General features: G+C 37.7%; 1 protein-coding gene across 5 annotated transcripts; it reads left to right on the forward strand.

Moving 5' to 3' along the window:
- The first annotated feature begins 576 nt into the window (after nt 1-576).
- On the forward strand, nt 577-15,735 carry CCDC196 (coiled-coil domain containing 196). 5 transcript variants are annotated; one of them, XM_043556381.1, is made up of 11 exons: nt 577-635; nt 2,683-2,886; nt 2,985-3,137; nt 4,411-4,507; nt 5,201-5,251; nt 7,184-7,261; nt 7,468-7,551; nt 8,071-8,130; nt 8,516-8,657; nt 15,288-15,346; nt 15,536-15,735. In XM_043556381.1, exons 2-11 carry the CDS (start codon nt 2,837-2,839, stop codon nt 15,653-15,655), a joined length of 894 nt encoding a protein of 297 aa, XP_043412316.1. In that variant the 5' UTR covers nt 577-635; nt 2,683-2,836; the 3' UTR covers nt 15,656-15,735. The 5 variants fall into 5 exon arrangements, with proteins under 5 accessions (XP_043412316.1, XP_043412318.1, XP_043412319.1 ...); XM_043556383.1 differs by lacking the exon at nt 8,516-8,657 and having other exon boundaries at nt 8,052-8,130; XM_043556384.1 differs by lacking the exon at nt 8,516-8,657 and having other exon boundaries at nt 8,055-8,130.
- Nucleotides 15,736-16,631: the final 896 nt, after the last annotated feature.

The raw sequence follows: 16,631 nt of genomic DNA on the forward strand, positions 1-16,631 counted from the left end.
CCCTTACTCCTTGAACTTCTGCTTATATATTCTGCCAAATTGCAGCTCAGAGTCAACCAACCATCTGTTCTTCCTACTATTGCTTCTATCTTGCCAAGTACTGCTGGAGAAATTGTATAACTGCTGATTCATGCCATGACAATCTGCAACTCCCAAACTCACCTTGACCTTTAGCACTACTTGGCGATCCTTTCACTCTTGCCTGGTTGGCTCCCTTTTCCATGGTGCAGGTGCTATTCCAAACCTCAAGTCATTGCTCTTCCCAAGTTTCCTACCATGCGTCCTCAATCAACAGATGACTTAACTTTCTACTGCAGGAAAAATCAGTGTTCAACTTCCCTCCTTTCAATTTCCAACAGTCATCTATAGCTTCACCCTCCCTACCTCTGTCCCAGAGTTAATGTAGTCTATCAATTATCCATTCAATACTAGTTTTTGATTTTAAGCTCTTTTAATGTATACATTATTACAAGACAAATATTCTTCTTGAAGTCAGATTACAAGTTGGAGAAATGGGCATCGGAATGTTAGGGAATAAAAGGTGCTGATTGGCCACTGAAAAGAACATATTCTGATGTCAGAATAGCAAATGTTCTTCCCTGTTCAATCATTTGCAAGCAAGGACACAAAGGAAGGTGAGTTGGATGCTGCCTGTCCATTAAGTGTTTTAAAATTCTAACATTATTCTGCCAACCAAACATTAAGACATGAAATTTAAAGAGGCTCTGCTTTAGTATCAATGCCATTATTGTTCTCTACTATTTGATACCACCTACATCTACAGTCTAAAAAAACTATTAGTAATAAGTCCACTTAGTTCCTTCTTTTAGCTAGTTTGTTCACCCTCATTAAATCCAAACTTTTCATGGAAACTCTTAAGACAACCAGTGTGAATTACATTGTGCTTCATCTGATATGACTGTTCTAATTTAATGTCATATTACACTAGCTATCATACAAAACGTACAAGTGACACATATTTGCTTTAGAAAATGTATCTGTAGGGGCGCCTGGGTGGCGCAGTTGGTTAAGCGTCGGACTTCAGCCAGGTCACGATCTGACGGTCCGTGAGTTGGAGCCCCGCGTCAGGCTCTGGGCTGATGGCTTGGAGCCTGGAGCCTGTTTCCGATTCTGTGTCTCCCTCTCTCTCTCTGCCCCTCCCCCGTTCATGCTCTGTCTCTCTCTGTCCCAAAAATAAATAAACGTTGAAAAAAAAATTAAAAAAAAAAAGAAAATGTATTTGTAGAGACTGCCTAAGAAGGTTTGCTGTAGAAGATCCTGATAGGAAATATTTATCAGATCCAACCAGGGGCAGATCCAGGTTTTTTGGGACCCTGAAGTATACATAATTTGGAGATTTCCCTCTTTCTAAAAAGAGAATACAAAATTATGGATATAAAATGAGGTATGGAGCCTTTGAGAGAAGTTTGTAAAGATGAAGGGCTCTGAAGTTTAAGTTTCATCAGCCTCATATAAATCAGCCTGTTTTGTATTTTGTATTGCTTAGGGCATTAAACAATCCCTAAACCCATAACAACCAAAAACACATGAAAAAGTAAACACCTGACATGAGCCAGGAACTTCATATAATATTATATTCAATTCTCACTCAAACCTTTTGCCATTCTCATTTTTACAAAAATGGGACCTGAGGCTCAGAGAATTTGGTAACTTGCTCACAGTCAGCTCACTTCTCACAGTGAAGCCAAGATTCAAACCAAGATCGACGAACTAAATCTTGTGTTATTTCCACTACAATATTCTGCCTTTAAGGTTTCCCAAAACACAAAGAGGTTAAGTTACTCTGGAGGATGCCCATAGAAGATGCCCAGAAATGCTCAGTCAATACTTGAAATTGACATGACTTAATTCATATTTGAGAACATCACTAAAAATATTGCCCTAAAGCTGTGTTTAAAGGGCTTGAAGAAAAAAATAAAAAATAAAAAAAAATAAAGGGCTTGAAGAAACAAATGTGTGACTCTTTGGGTTATTTTCTGCTCACTAAGTTACATAGATGAAGACAGAAAATCTTAGTCTAGGAGAAATGTGGTTCTAGCAAGGGAAGAAAAATGGAGGCCGAATCAGAATCTGGAAGTAAGTGTAAATTTGCAGTCTCTCAGGAAAAAGCCTGGCTGTGGAAGGACATACCGATAGTATGGATTTTTCACAAATTATGTCTCTTGCTATGTGTCCAGTATTATTCTCTCTTGCCCTGTAGTATATCAAGTTTTGAAGATAGGAAAATAATGATAGTTAGCTCATATATTGCTCACTATTATATCCATAGGTTATATTTGCCAGTTTGGCCTTTATTTTTCAAAAATGTCTCTTAGAGGTTTTTCTCTTCTCCTAAGACCCTCAGAAGGTAGATGCTCTGTATTTATATTTTCCTTACTCACAGAATCTGGACAGTATGTAGTAGACATTTAATTGAGGTTACTTGGCATGGAAGGTGGTGTTAGTGAGTTATTTTTGACCAGCCACTGTTTTCTAGGAATTCCATAATATAGATGTGTTCTGATTCTCTGCCCCATTCAATCAAAGACTTCAGGATAAAACTTTGGGCATTGGTTAAACCTAAGGAAAGAATTGATCAGATGTATCTAACAGTATTTTCAGTCAACAAGCTGTCTCTGATGTTGGAGTTACTTAAAAGACCTGTTGATTCTGTGGTCTTAGGGCCATTGTGACTCAAGCTGCAGCTAAAACCAGTCCAATGCAACAGACGTTTCAAGAACAGCAGCAGAAAAATGATGACCTGACTGAATGGAACAAGAAAGCACGTATTTTCAAGAAGACATCTCTATTCTTAGAGTAGAAATTTCCCTTCAAGATGACAAGTGGTTCAAACCCTTCAGGATCTTACTTGCCCTCAAAAGTAAGGTGAGCCTTGAACAGATGCCAAGTGGTAACTATCCAGAAGGGAAAGGAGAGTCTCTATTATTAACCTAGGCTAAAGACAGATATTATTCTTCCCACAGATGTTCCAAAATAGATGACAACTACTTGAAGGAATTGAATGAGGACTTAAAGCTAAGGAAGCAGGAACTGTTAGAGATCCTAAAACCTCTTGAAGATAAGAACAATCTCTTATTCCAGAAGTTGATGTCTAACTTGGAAGAAAAACAGAGAAGGTAAGGGCTCCCTACTCAGGATTTCCTAGAGGGGAAAAAGCTGGAGAACTTTAATCCATAGGATTAACAATGATTATTTACATTTTTAAAAAGGTTTAGACATTTAGCTATAATAGATAAAGAATTTGTAGCCACAAATCAGTGGCAAGTAATCTTTTATTTACTTTTAGTAAAATTACATATGACTCAGCCCTCATCTCAAGGAGCTACAGGTATCCCCCTTCTTCCCTAGGATGCCCACCCGAGAAACAGAGAAGAGCCTTTAGTATCGTCAGTCTATCATGGTTACACTGATAGCTCCTTATACATGTTTGTGGAATCACTTTAGGGTAGATGACTCTGCCCTTCCCATGCAAAGCAGTGAAATAGAAAAATTTTCTGGGCCTAGGAGTCTTCTGGAGGTCTGGCCTCTTTAATATGCTAGGCAGATAAGGTCTCAACTCTTAACTAGAGCACTCACTGTTCTTGGGACCCACCAACTTTGTTTCCTTTCCAGTCTCAAAGAATCTCACCTTAATGGATCTACCTTCATTCTCTACCCTTACAGTAAGCATCTCAGGGAGCCCCGACTTTTGGAGAGCAAAAGCCAGGCAGAAAGTTGTGATCAAGCACCAGCTGCTTACAATGCAGAAATAAACGTCTCTCAGGGCAAGAGAACACAAAGGCTTGCTTCGCTGCTTACAATTAAGGAGGAAAAAGTACCATAAACATAAGCATAAATTAATGTTTTTAAAGAATAGAGAGTCTTTGACTCACTTGGTATTGATTCAGATTTTGTTAGAAACTTCTTGATGGCTTGGATTCTCTGAGAGCTACCATAAGGATATAAGTGGTTTCCCCAACTAACTCAAATGTCTTTCACATGGAGAAGCAATACCAACAGAGATGGTGTAGGACATAATTCTTGGATTTATGCTGAAGTCAACAGATTCTATGAACTCCTTCTTCACAGGGGCAAAACACCCTTTCTACCCCAAAAGCCATACACCAAAATATTTTTCTGAAGGAGTAAAGAAGAGTCTCACTGGCTGTTGGAGGCCTAAGTTTTGAGCATTGTTGGACACAGAATTCATTTTAGAGCACATAGCTGAGGCAAATGTCGATTGGGAATAAAATCATCCTATAGAGAGCTACTATGTCCAGAAGGAATTCTGTAATTCCTATGGCTTCGGCACCCATCTCTCTCCCTTGACAGAACACTTTCTGACTGCTTGCAGAGTATTAATACTACCCTTTAGGAAGTATTATGTTTTGTGACGTCTTTTCATTCTAGTCTACAGATCATGAGGCAGATCATGGCAGGAAAGGGGAGTGAAGAATCCTCAGTCATGGAGCTCATTAAGGAAGCAGAGGAGATGAAGCAGAATCTGGTAAGAGGTTGGTGGGCATTTCAGGGAATTGCCTCCTGAACAGGGCTCAACTCAATTACTACCATCAGATGTGGAAGGAAAGACAGTTCATCTCTAGCATCTGAGGCTCCAATACTCCTATCTCCTTCATCTAGAAAGGGGTCAGATGAAATGTTGGGCAAATTCAAGACTTGGTAGCAAAAATTCTATTTCTTTTTGACTCTTAAAAACTTTTCATTTAGGGGTTAGTAATACAAGCATATTAACCCTTCACATTTCAGAAAGAATAGAAAATACCAAAGTAAAATAAAAGAAATAGTTTGCTTCAGGAGACTCATAAGAGTTTAAAAAACCAGCAAGGTAAAGGATCTTAAAAATTATAAATTAGTGGTCTAAGCCCCAGAGAAACTTCTGTATGATCAGAACATCTTAAGTGTTGTGTGAGGAACACATTTCTGTTGATATCATACTATGATTACCATAATTATAGTTATTATTAAAAATCATTATTATTTTTTTATTATCATCATCATCAAACTCATCTCTCATGTTCCTGGATTTTGAGCTAGGTCTATTTATTGCCTTCCTTTATGGTTTGTTTTATACCTGTGTCCCCATCCCTTTCCCCTCATTATTTATAATTTCTTCCAATTTCACTTTAATGACTGGACAAACACGTTTCTGTTTGTTTGGTTTCCTCCCCACCCCCAACAGGAAAGGAAAAACAAGATGCTTCGGAAGGAAATGGAGATGCTATGGAACAAGGTGTGCCTCTAAGGATCTCTTGATTGAATTGTCTTACAGACCCTAATGCAAAGAACTTCCCTCTCCTCTGGTCCCCATTCTCATTTTGTCATGTCCCGGTTTCCATCCTTGCCTCCTTCCAATCCATCCTTCGCACAGCAGCCAGAGTGATATTTTTGAAATAATCAAACCACGTCGTTATTCTTATGGAAACCATTTATAGCTGCTCCTTATTGTGGCATAATGTGGCTGTTGCCTGCCTCTCTCTTCTCATAGAAGTCTTCCCCTTACTTTCTATGCAACCCACACGGGCCTCCTTATGGATTCTCAAACATGCCCAGACTCTTCCTATCTCAAGGCTTTTGCTTTACCCTGGCCTATAATACTATTTCTTTTGGTTGGCTCATATTCATGCTTCAGGTCTCTGCTTAAATGTCACCTCCTCAGGGAGGTCCTCCTTGTTCACTCTATCTAAAATAGGGCACCCCAGGGCACCTGGGTGGCCTGGTCGGTTGGGGGTCTGACTTTGGCTCAGGTCATGATCTCGTGGTCTCTGAGTTCCAGCCCTGCGTCGGGCTCTGTGCTGACAGCTTGAAGCCTGGAGCCTGCTTCAGATTCTGTGTCTCCCTCTCTCTCTGGCCCTTCCTCCTTCTTCCTCTCTCTCTCTCTCTCAAAAATAAATAAACATTAAAAAAAAATTTTAAGAAATAAATAAAATAGGGCACCCCTTCCTCACTTTCTATTATATAACTCTATTCATGTCCTCCATAGCACTTTTTATAATTAAACTTATTATTTTTATTTTATTATTATTATTATTATTAATTATGATTATACTTGTTTCTTATCTCCCTGACCCCCTCTGGAATACAAGCTCCTCCAGTTTCTTGATTGCTTTGTTCATCTCTGAATCCTTAGCATGTAGCACAATGCTTAGGACATAGTAGACAATAAATGTAAGTTGGATGAATGAATGAATAAATACCTAATTCTAATTCTCCTATGATTTTGCAACAATCACAGCATTGCCTAATATATAATAGTAGGGCCTTTTGCTGGGAAACCAGGTGGGAGTGGATGTTCCTTTGTAGTCTAAGTCGTTGGGATTTGAGTGCTTTTTCACAGACTAGAAGACTAGAAGAATAGATTGTGTCTTGTGATATAAACAGTGTGTAGTGTGATCTCTGACTGCTTTTTTCATATTAACTTTCCACAAATAATCAGGATACCATCAAGTCTTGCATCTTGACCTGAGATCTGCTCCTACTTCTCAGAGGTAGCTACAAATCAGTTCTGTGAATTGTCAGTTTTAGTTCTTCTGTTTTTGAGTCCTTGTGATAAGAACTATGCCAGCACAATTCGTCTATGAAAATCCAGCTTCTTCAAAGCTTTCAAAGATTTTAAAAGGGATGTCCCTGTATGTTAGCTTGTGATTGGCTTTCCCTACCCATAGTTTTAGACAGCAGAAAGTGGAGAGAGAAAAACAGTATGGTCAGGGGTTAAGAACATAAGCTTCAGGGTTCACAAGATCTGCTTCAAATTCCAGCTCTGTACTTTTGTAGCTGTGTGACCCTAAACAAATGACTTAGCCTCTTCAAATATCTTTTCCTCGTTGGAAAAGATGGAAGTAAAAATAGTCCTGTGAGGCTTAAATGAGAATGTTTGTAATGTAGTAGCATATTGTAAATAAGTAAAGAAATGTGCAAGTAGCTTACAGTACTGATGGCTTATAATAAGGGTACAGTTAATAGGTTTTATTGTTATAAGTTACACTAAAGAGACCAAATAGAAGGACTTGTTCCATCCTGAACCCCATTTGGTAGTACACTTTTCTGGTTGAACCCTGACAGTTTCCTAACTGGCAGAAACCAAAAAACCTTGACTTACATTGGTTTTCCACTTCCCTCACTAATTCCCACTAATTTAAAGCTTTGCCAAAACGTCTCTCTACAGACATTCGACACAGAAGAACTTGGTGATCAACAAAAAGCACCGCAGATAAAAAACAAAGCAGACTTGCAGGATGAGAAGGCAAGTGGACTACATGTTACTTAGAATTTCAGGGTTGTTGATGTCACACTGCTGGAAACAGCCTGTTGACAATCAGGGCTAGTTTGGGCAGGCAAATAGGCGGGATCTGGGCCTTGAGCATATGTGTGTTGGATTTACTGTTGGCTGAGACATTGTACTTCTTTCCCAGGACCTTCTCTTCCTTTAGCTCTCTTCTTTTATCCCAGGTTCCCAAAACCCCCTCCTCACCTAGGAAGACCAAGAATGAACTGGAGACATCATGTGCAGAGAAAGTGAAAGAGAAAAAGAAGGTAGTGTGATCTTTCTGAATGGTAGGGGCTTTTAGAGGTGATAGAACGGAGATTTTTAATAATGTATTAGTATGCTCCTGAAACTGATACAAATTTTATAGGAGATGTGGTTCCTTTGGGATATTATATTTGAATCAGAGTGGCATTGCAAGTTTAGGGGAAATAACGTTAACGAGGGCAAAGTGGGAGAAACTATACCAACAATGTAACTCCACAATAACTATGTGATGTCAAAATAATAGCTAATTTGTTTTTGAACATTTATTTAGGGATATTATGCTTGTATCTAATCTTCTCACAACAAATTTATTCATAAAAATTGATTCTATTCATTTAGCTTTTAGCTTTTAGATCATGGATTGTACCGATGAGGGCTACAAGAAGGACTGTGCAGTTGAAACCAATTTATTAGTGAATCTATGACAGCATACTTTGGCTACGAAGTCTTTGCAGCATTTTGAGAACGCTGATTTCTGATCTCAATTTATTTTGTCACCCAGAAGCTCTTTCTTCCACCAGGAAAAGCCACAGAGGAAAATGGAATGGGTCGGGTATCAGGAACAAGCCAACATCCTTCAGGTACTAAGATCTTCCAAGGTTGGACATGGGATACAGTTTCACTCAAATAATACAATGTCTTTTAGTTTCATAATAGTAATCCCTATGCCCTCCTCTGGATTACCAATTATCCTGCTAAAAGAAATGTTCCATGGCGAGATTGCTGTGGAAACCTATCTCCAGCTTCACCTTGAATAGCTTAAGATAAATACATTTTTTTTTCCTTTAGTCTTGATTTTGTTCTATTTGAAGTGGGGGTGGGGGGAATCACAAATACTTTCTGCCAGACTTTAAAGACTGAGCATGATGGGATCATTTTAAACTTCTGAGTAAAAAGGTTTCAAGTAACAGGTGGTTTAGAGAAGCCAATACTATATGTGTAGCTCTGAAAAATGTTCTCCTGTAGAATGGCTTTAATGGCAAAATGATTGAGTTGAGAATTGAAGCCTTGAAGAACTACCAGAAGGCCACTGACCTGAAATTGTCACTGAACTTACAGCAGAATTTGGGGCCAAAGCAAGCATATTTTAATCTTCCTGGGTCTCGAGGTAGGTAAAGTATCGGTATACATGTGGAGGTTTTATTTTAGTTTACATTGAAAATTCCATTCCTTGAAAAGTGATTACCACAATGCCTGGCACACAGTAAATTAAATGTTAGTAGTGACATAATAAGTTTTATAACTATCATTATTATTTCTCAGAAGCTCTGGTAAAGTAAGGATTCCTCTGGAGAAAATGAATTTTCTTTCGTAAAGACTAAATTACATATTATGTACTTAGTATATGTAGTTGATACACAGTTGACAGCTGATAAAATTAGCTTCCTCCCCACTTCCTCCATTTTCCTAGGAATTATTGGGGTTTGATATCATGAATCTTGTTGGAATAGACTCTGCTATTTCAGAACAGGAGGCCAAAGAGATAGCCATCTGACAATGGGTGTGAGTTTTGCCAATCCAGATTTTTCTCTGAGATTTTCAGTGTTTCCTCCCCCCTCCCAAAGAATTTATGGCATCATTAGAGAAAACAGTATATTTTACCATAAAAAAAAAAGAAAAAGAAAAGAATAGGGGCGGCTGGGTGGCTCAGTCAGTTAAGTGTCCAACTTCGGCTCCAATCATGACCTCATGGTTTGTGAGTTCGAGCCCCGTGTTGGGCTCTGTCCTGACAGCTCAGAGCCTGGAGCCTGCTTCAGATTCTGTGTCTCCCTCTCAACCTCTCTACCCCTCCCCCTGCTCGTGCTCTGTCTCTCTCTCTCTCAAGAGGGAATACACTTAAAAAAATTTTTTTAATAAAAATAAAAGAATAGCTTTTGAGGGACAGGAGAAAAGGTTCTTAAGTTTTCAGGGATCTATGAATCTGAACTCTATTTTTTAATTTAAATTATTTTTATAATTTAAATTATATATTTTTTAATTAATTACGTATAACATGTAATATATACAAAAGAATGTACGGAATATATGTAATTGTGAAACAAGATAATAAAATTACCCCCCATGAATATACCAGTCTACTTAAGAATGGGAAAATACTTAGTACAGATGTTCCTGTGTGGAATCTGAATTCTATTTTAAAAAAGACACATGCAGTGAGAAATCATGGTTAGGGGATGACAATGTTTTATTAGTATTGATATCAGTATGTATATCTCTAATTTCTTCTCAATCTTATTCTATTAAGGGCTTGAACAGCTGATAAAATCACACAGAGCATATATGATTAAATAAATATATGAGTAAATCAAATCAAAGAGAAAATAAGTTGAAGCCAGGTAAATACATGAAAATACATGATGAAAGTATTATATATAGTTGGTAGAAGCAGGCTTCAAACTTGGTTCTGGATTTCCCAGAAAAAGAAACATGGGTTTACATTGTCCACAAAATAATAATAAACCAATTGCTCAGGAGAAATATAGATTTTACTAGTACTGAGACCAGAGAGAAATTTCTCTTCCATGGAGATGGGATACTCTACATATGTTATAGTAGCTAATGTCCTCAACAATATTTCTAAGGTGAATTCAGAATCTAAATTTCCTAGCCTGTTTCTTATCTTTGTTGGCACAATATAATAAAAAAATTATCAATCTGAAATTTTTAAAAAGCAATGGGTCAGTTCAAGATGATTTGGTCCATGTGCACAGCACACTATTAGTCTGACTTGGCCCATAGATAAAATTTACAAAATCTAGATGGCTGGATCTACTACCCATCCTTTAACCCATGTTCTACTTATATTTTTTCTTTTAACTATTGCTTGATAAGAATTGGAAACAGAAAGCTTGAGATTTTCTTCTCCAATAAGAACCTAGAATACAATCAGAAGCAATATAAAGTCATCAAGGTATAAATTTAAAAGATGGAGGAGAAGAGGGTATGAGAAGGACAGATTCTTGTTTTACTTTAAAATTAGCTGAAGGTCATTTCAAAGGATCTTAGAGTAAGGAGTTTAAAATCTTTTAGCTCCAGATTCAAATCAAGTCAAGATTAGTAAATAGTGAAGGGTTCCATTTGATTCAATCACCCTATGGAGATTTTTTTTTTTCCTTCCTTGCAGAACGTTGAATCTTTGAACTTTGGACTAGGGCAGCCCACAGATCGTACCCTCTTTTCTCTTATCTCCTCTTTATGCTTCTGGAGAATTAAGTGATAGGGCACTAAATTTCCAGTTACCACAAATGAAAGTAGCTACAGGCATGTGTGACCTATTACTGCTCTGTCTTACTGATTGTGCATTCACTGAACACTGGTTATAGGCCAGTTTCATTTTCTAACACCCACATAACACAAAATCTTTGGGTTTATTTGAGCCTAAGGGGATCTGAAATCTGAGTCCTAGATTTTGTTTATGTTGACTTATTTGTTTGATTATTGAAAAAAGAACAAAAGAACCATTAGTTTTCTTCATAGAGGGATTTTTAAAGTAATTATGTTAAGATAACATTATCAACAGTGATGTGATACGGTTTAGTCATGCTCAGTGTTTCCCAAATTCCCTTAGTCTATTTTTTATTCAGTATGTTCTGTTTAGATTGACTTCCTTAATTTCCTAATGCATTCCTGGAAAATAAAGTTACTATTACTGTTTTATTATTTTTTTAAGTTTATTTATTTAAGAGAGTGCACGCATGCATAGAGTGGAGGAGGCAGGGAAAGGAGAGGGGAAAGGGGAGTGACAGAGAAAGAATCCCAAGCAGACTCTTCGCTGCCAGCACGGAACCTGGCCCTACACCGAAACTACAAGCCACAAGTTTATGACCTGAGCTGTAAATCAAGAGTCCGAGGCTCAACCTACTGAACCATCTAAGCGCCCCAAAATTCCTATTTTAAGTGGAAAACCAATAATAGTTTTCCATAATAGAAAGTAAACTTAATAAGTATACTGAAAACAAGATTTTAATGTTCTAACCAGATACTAAAGCCTGAGGTCCGTTTTATCTTTATTAGGAAGTGAGATTAGCATGGTGTAGGGAGTTTTAAAGCAAACCTGCACCAAACCAAAAATTTCTCCTTGATGCAATCGAGTTTGAAGAACTGAAAAGGGAGTAATTTTTTCACTGTGATTTATATAGTATTTAATGCTGTGTTCTAGCACCTCCTAAATTTATTTCAGTTGCCACTCAAAATCATCCCACCATCAAATTTCTGGAAACAGTACTTTAATAGAAAAGCTCTGGTTTTACAGTCAGATATATGAGCCACAGGCCTTATTCTGAGGCTAAACAGTTAAATTACCCAGGCAAGTCATTTAGTTTCAGTTTTTTCTTTGCCTAAGACAGTCAAAACATATTATAGAGCATATTGAAAACATGTGGTTTTGGGTAATGCTCACAATAACTCTCTAGGGTAGGTATCATGGGACAAAAAACTAGTTCAGAAAAGCCAGGCTTCTGACTCCATCTCCAAAGTTCATCTCCTAAAATGTGCAGAAAATGCCAGTGTTAAAGCATATGATATCTCATGACCCTTCCACATCTAAAAGGTATGATTTAAATCTGAACTTATCAACTTTTTAATATGTAATCGTCCCAATGAAGACTCATACTCCCTAAGGGTAATTTGTTTAGTAGTAAAGGAAACAGTTCAAAATAGGTTCACAGTTTGTAATTCTTCATTTAACCCAGTAGGTGGCACCAATCACATCCAGGCTTCTAGTCCACAAATAGTGGTAATTCAGGAAACCTGAAATATCGTCAGAGAGATTGGCCTTCTATTACTCTTAGGACAAAATGTGCTACATTTATATATCAAATGAAAAAAAAAAAACTATTGATGTTTTCTTCCATGCTCTGCACTGAGGTGTATTACTGGCAGCCTTGATTAGACCTTAATAAACTCCATATTCTGCTGTGCAATCCTTACCTATTATTCTATGCCTTGAACTAGAGTTCCCTCCATTCCAAATACATCCACTGTCCACTTCCTCCACAATCCCTATCTAATACTGTTTCTTTCCACCACAGAAAAGTCAGGTAATTGGGACACTGAATTATAAAATGAGTTGGGCAATTGTATACAGTGTTGATTTTTTGAAGTTTAAGTCCTTAATACTGTTCCTAGATACAGTTCATTTTCCTCTAGTTTCAAAAGAATTGAATTTCACAAACCTGTCTTAAAGGATGAAGTGTCATTTTGGACACACCTCCCAGCAAATCAGGGTATAGGCCCTTCTGTTCTAGGCATTTCCAAATAGAAAAAAGGTTTCTCCCACTACTCTTGGCCAAGAATCCCTCCTCCCACATAAACTGTCCTGTGTGCTGGTTGGCTGTGTTGCAGTGGTGTGATCTATTTGGTTGGCAAGATACAATCTTGTGTTAATATTAGTTTGTTGTACTTTACACAATCCATACTTGCAAACCCTCTTGAGGCCCTGGTTATATATAGCATTACCTTTGTCAATCTAATCTGTTTGGCATTCCGCCTCGCCTAGGCTTCTGGAAGAGAAAAACATTTTAGACCGAGTGAAGTCCTTATGGACATGGGTCACATGTAAAGGGATTTGCTTTCCCACCAGTGTAAAATTACAATTTGACCCAGGCTATGGAACAGTCCTTCCCCAGCCTCTGTAGAGTCAAGAGAACAGTTCGTGGTCTTTGGCAGCCATGTATCTTAGAAAGCACAGGCATGAAATAATCTTTCAATTCAGCTGACTTTTCCATCATGCCTGCTGGTAGTTTAAAGAGGAAGTTTATCTTCGGCAATAATATAACTGACGATAAGACATTTGATTCTGACAGACTTCTTTTCTCTCCTCCCCTCCACCTCCTCTCCCCACTGAACTCATACTCTTGGCATTTCCTTGAGTTCTTTTGAGAAGAGGCTGAAGGTTGGATGTGAATATTTTGCTACACTTATAAATTCAGATGAAAGCCCAGTGAGGTGGGAAATGAATACTCTTGAGACCTTATTTATTCTATAACCCTCTCTGTTCTTAAAGCAAGTCATTCTTCCTGGCTTTAACCTTTACTTCACTTTAGTATTACTCTTCCTGATGGCTGACATATACTCCAGTAAGTGCTGCCAAATAATGTTAAGCTAAAATGCTGGAAAACAGAGTCAGAAACCCACAGTTCAAATCTGGGTCCTTGATAAATATGTTTTTAGGCTTGTTTATTTATTTTAAGAAAGAGAGAGAGCGCAAGCAAGGTAGAGGCAGAGAGAGAGAGGGATATAGAGAGAATTCCAAGCAGGCTCCATGCTGTGAGTGCAGAACCTGACATTGGGCTCGAACTCAGGAGCCATGAGATATTGACTGAGCCAACCTCAAAAGTCGGAAGGAAGCTTAACCAACTGAGCCAACCAGGCACCCCTAAATATGGGCTTTTTAAAGCTTTGAGGCAACTTGAACCTTTTGTGGATTTTGTTATTTTACTTTATTTTATTTTGTTTTGTTTTATAGAGAGGACTCACGCAAGTGGGGGAGAGGGGCAGAGGTAGAGTGAGAGAGAGAATCTTAAGTAGGCTACATGCTCAGCATGAGCCCAACTCAGGGCTCAATCCTATGACCCTGGGATCATGACCTGAGCCAAAATCAAGGGTCAGACATTTAACTTACTGAGCCACCCAGGCAACCCAACTCGAACTTTGAATGTCAAAGTTAGGTTTCTGTTATAGTAGTACTACATAGTAGTTACTATAGTTACTACTACTACCTATAGTAGGTTATGAAGTTAATTTTGAATCTAAGTCATTTTTTCACTTCCTATAAAACCCCACAGAAGTCCAGGGGAGAATAAAATTCTTCCTTCCTAAAAATAAATTTTGAAGGTTGAAAAAAATAAACTGTACCTTTATTAATATTATGATTATTTCAATGAGTGACAATAGCTTCCAAACTTTGTAATATCACACACTTAGGAAACTCAGCAGGATTATTAGGATAGGGTTGTCATATTTAGCAAATAGAGGATGTTCAGTTAAGTTTGAATTGCAGATAAATAATTAATGTTTTAGTATAAGCATGTTCCAAATATTTCATGGAACGTGCTTATACTAAAAATATTTAGTGTTTATTGAAATCCAAACTTAACTGGGTATCCTGGCAACCCTAACCTAGGACAGACTCACTACAGAGCCTACTTAAATGCCCCACAATTCTTCCCCCCCCCCTCTGCTTTTTATTGGCTCTCTTCTTCTTCATCTCAGCCTATGCCTGTCATTCTGTCTGCCTCCTTTTTTTGTCCCCTCGCCCACCTTTATCTTTTTTGTTGTTCTCTACTGTCCACAGTTGGCCATTTTTATGGAATATGTATCTGGGTTATCTGAAATATATATATATATATATATATATATATATATACACACACATATATATAAAATTTATCATCCCATTTCTTCATGTAAAAGTTATATTAAACATATGCTTTGTAGGCTCTCAAAATTATTTCTACTTGCATATAATCCTCAAATGATTTTCTTCCCTCCGTGGGACATGGGCCCTCAGCAGAGAAGGGTTTGCCACTTGAACTCTAAAAATACTGTTTGAAGTTGTTTTCTAACACAATTATAAAATCCACATTAATGCTAATGCCAGAGTCATTCTACAGTGATGCAATGATATGTGATGTGTGATGAATGTTAGTAGCCTTACAACTCAAAATAAAACCAGGTTTTGTTTTGTTGGGTTTTTTTCCTCAAAGAAAGCTCCCATTTTCCTAATGTTTCCCACCAGGTACTGTGAACACTACAACTACCAGCAGATTAACTACCAGCAAAAACGAATCTAATGTGGTAAGAACTAATTTCATTTTCAAAATTATTTTAAAGGCTTGCATAGATAGTGGGTGTAGATTTTTAGAATTTATTTGTTAAAGTACATTCTAATTTAATATTTTTAGGAGATTTGTAAAGTGGGTGCCAGGGCACTTGATGTTTTAATTGTTTTTTGGATTCCCCCCACCCCGCCCTTCTATGTTGTAGAGAATTCTGGGATCAAAAACCTACACAGAACAACAAAGAGCTAAAGGAAATCAGTTTGATGATGTAGGAGGGAGGATCTTTTTTCTGAGGTCACTGCCAGATGAAGCTCTGAAGGATTAGAAGGCTTTCACTCTGCTTGCTTTGGACAGATTTAAAGACGAGGCACAGCCATTTGTGTTAATTAAAATCTCTCAAACCTTTGTTTTAGTGCAGTTTATTCTGTCCCCACTAAATTGGGTGGAAATGCTAGTTAGATGTTTGACCTTAAGCATGTCAGGAATTTAGTCATTTAGGGATTGTAAAATAGTCCCTGATTATTTTGATAGCTTTTGATTTTGAAATGACTAGGTTCAAACCACATTGTATGTTGTTAACAAGTCCATGAAAGGCTGTTCCTCTCCACCTCTGAAATGTTTCATTCTGCACAGATCCATCACTAACATATGAGCAAAAGTACATACAAAATAAGGAAAATTATAAGCCTTACAGTTTTTTTACTCTCTCGTCTATCATGTCCAACTGTCCTAGTTTGCCTCCTAGTTATCTGCCTCCATTCTGCCTCCTCGTTATCTTTTCCTTTAATATCTCCTACCTTCCTATCTTCTACCTAACTGTTTTAGTTCAGGCCCTCTTTCCTGCCTAGATTAGCACGGCTCTTAATTGGTTTCCCCTCTCTAGTCCCTCTATTCTATCTTCCACAGCACCTGAAGCTGTCTCTTCTAAAAGAGGAATGAGATCATGTCTTTTTCCTACTGGTTTTCCATTGACTTTAGTATAAAGTCCAAACTCCTTCATAGACCATATAATGATTTACCTTCTGCCTATGTCTCTAGTCTCCTTTTTCACTGTATCTACCTTTCTTCATATATTGAGCTCAACAGACCTATTTGCAATTCCCCTGATGTGCCATGAGGTCTATTATCTCCATGCCTTTGCATAAAGTTGATTCTTCTCTCCTTGTCTATTTGCCCATTAACATTTGTCCATAGGGCTGAGTTTGGTGCCCTTCTCCCATCCCAGCAATTCTTAATTTTAACTATTGTATTAGAATCTCCTTGGGAGCTTTTAAAAATACCAATTCACTAGGGAGAGGGGC

The sequence above is a fragment of the Prionailurus bengalensis genome, chromosome B3 (genome assembly GCF_016509475.1).
Source record: "Prionailurus bengalensis isolate Pbe53 chromosome B3, Fcat_Pben_1.1_paternal_pri, whole genome shotgun sequence".
In the NCBI taxonomy this organism is placed as follows: Eukaryota; Metazoa; Chordata; class Mammalia; order Carnivora; family Felidae; genus Prionailurus; species Prionailurus bengalensis.

Bases quoted from the DNA above. Each gene is read 5' to 3' on its own strand.
- CCDC196 (XM_043556381.1), top strand. From the start codon at position 2,837: ATGACAAGTGGTTCAAACCCTTCAGGATCTTACTTGCCCTCAAAAGTA. The intron at 7,552-8,070 runs GTAGTGTGATCT...TTCTTCCACCAG, and splicing joins AAGTGAAAGAGAAAAAGAAG to GAAAAGCCACAGAGGAAAAT. The intron at 8,131-8,515 runs GTACTAAGATCT...GTTCTCCTGTAG, and splicing joins AACAAGCCAACATCCTTCAG to AATGGCTTTAATGGCAAAAT.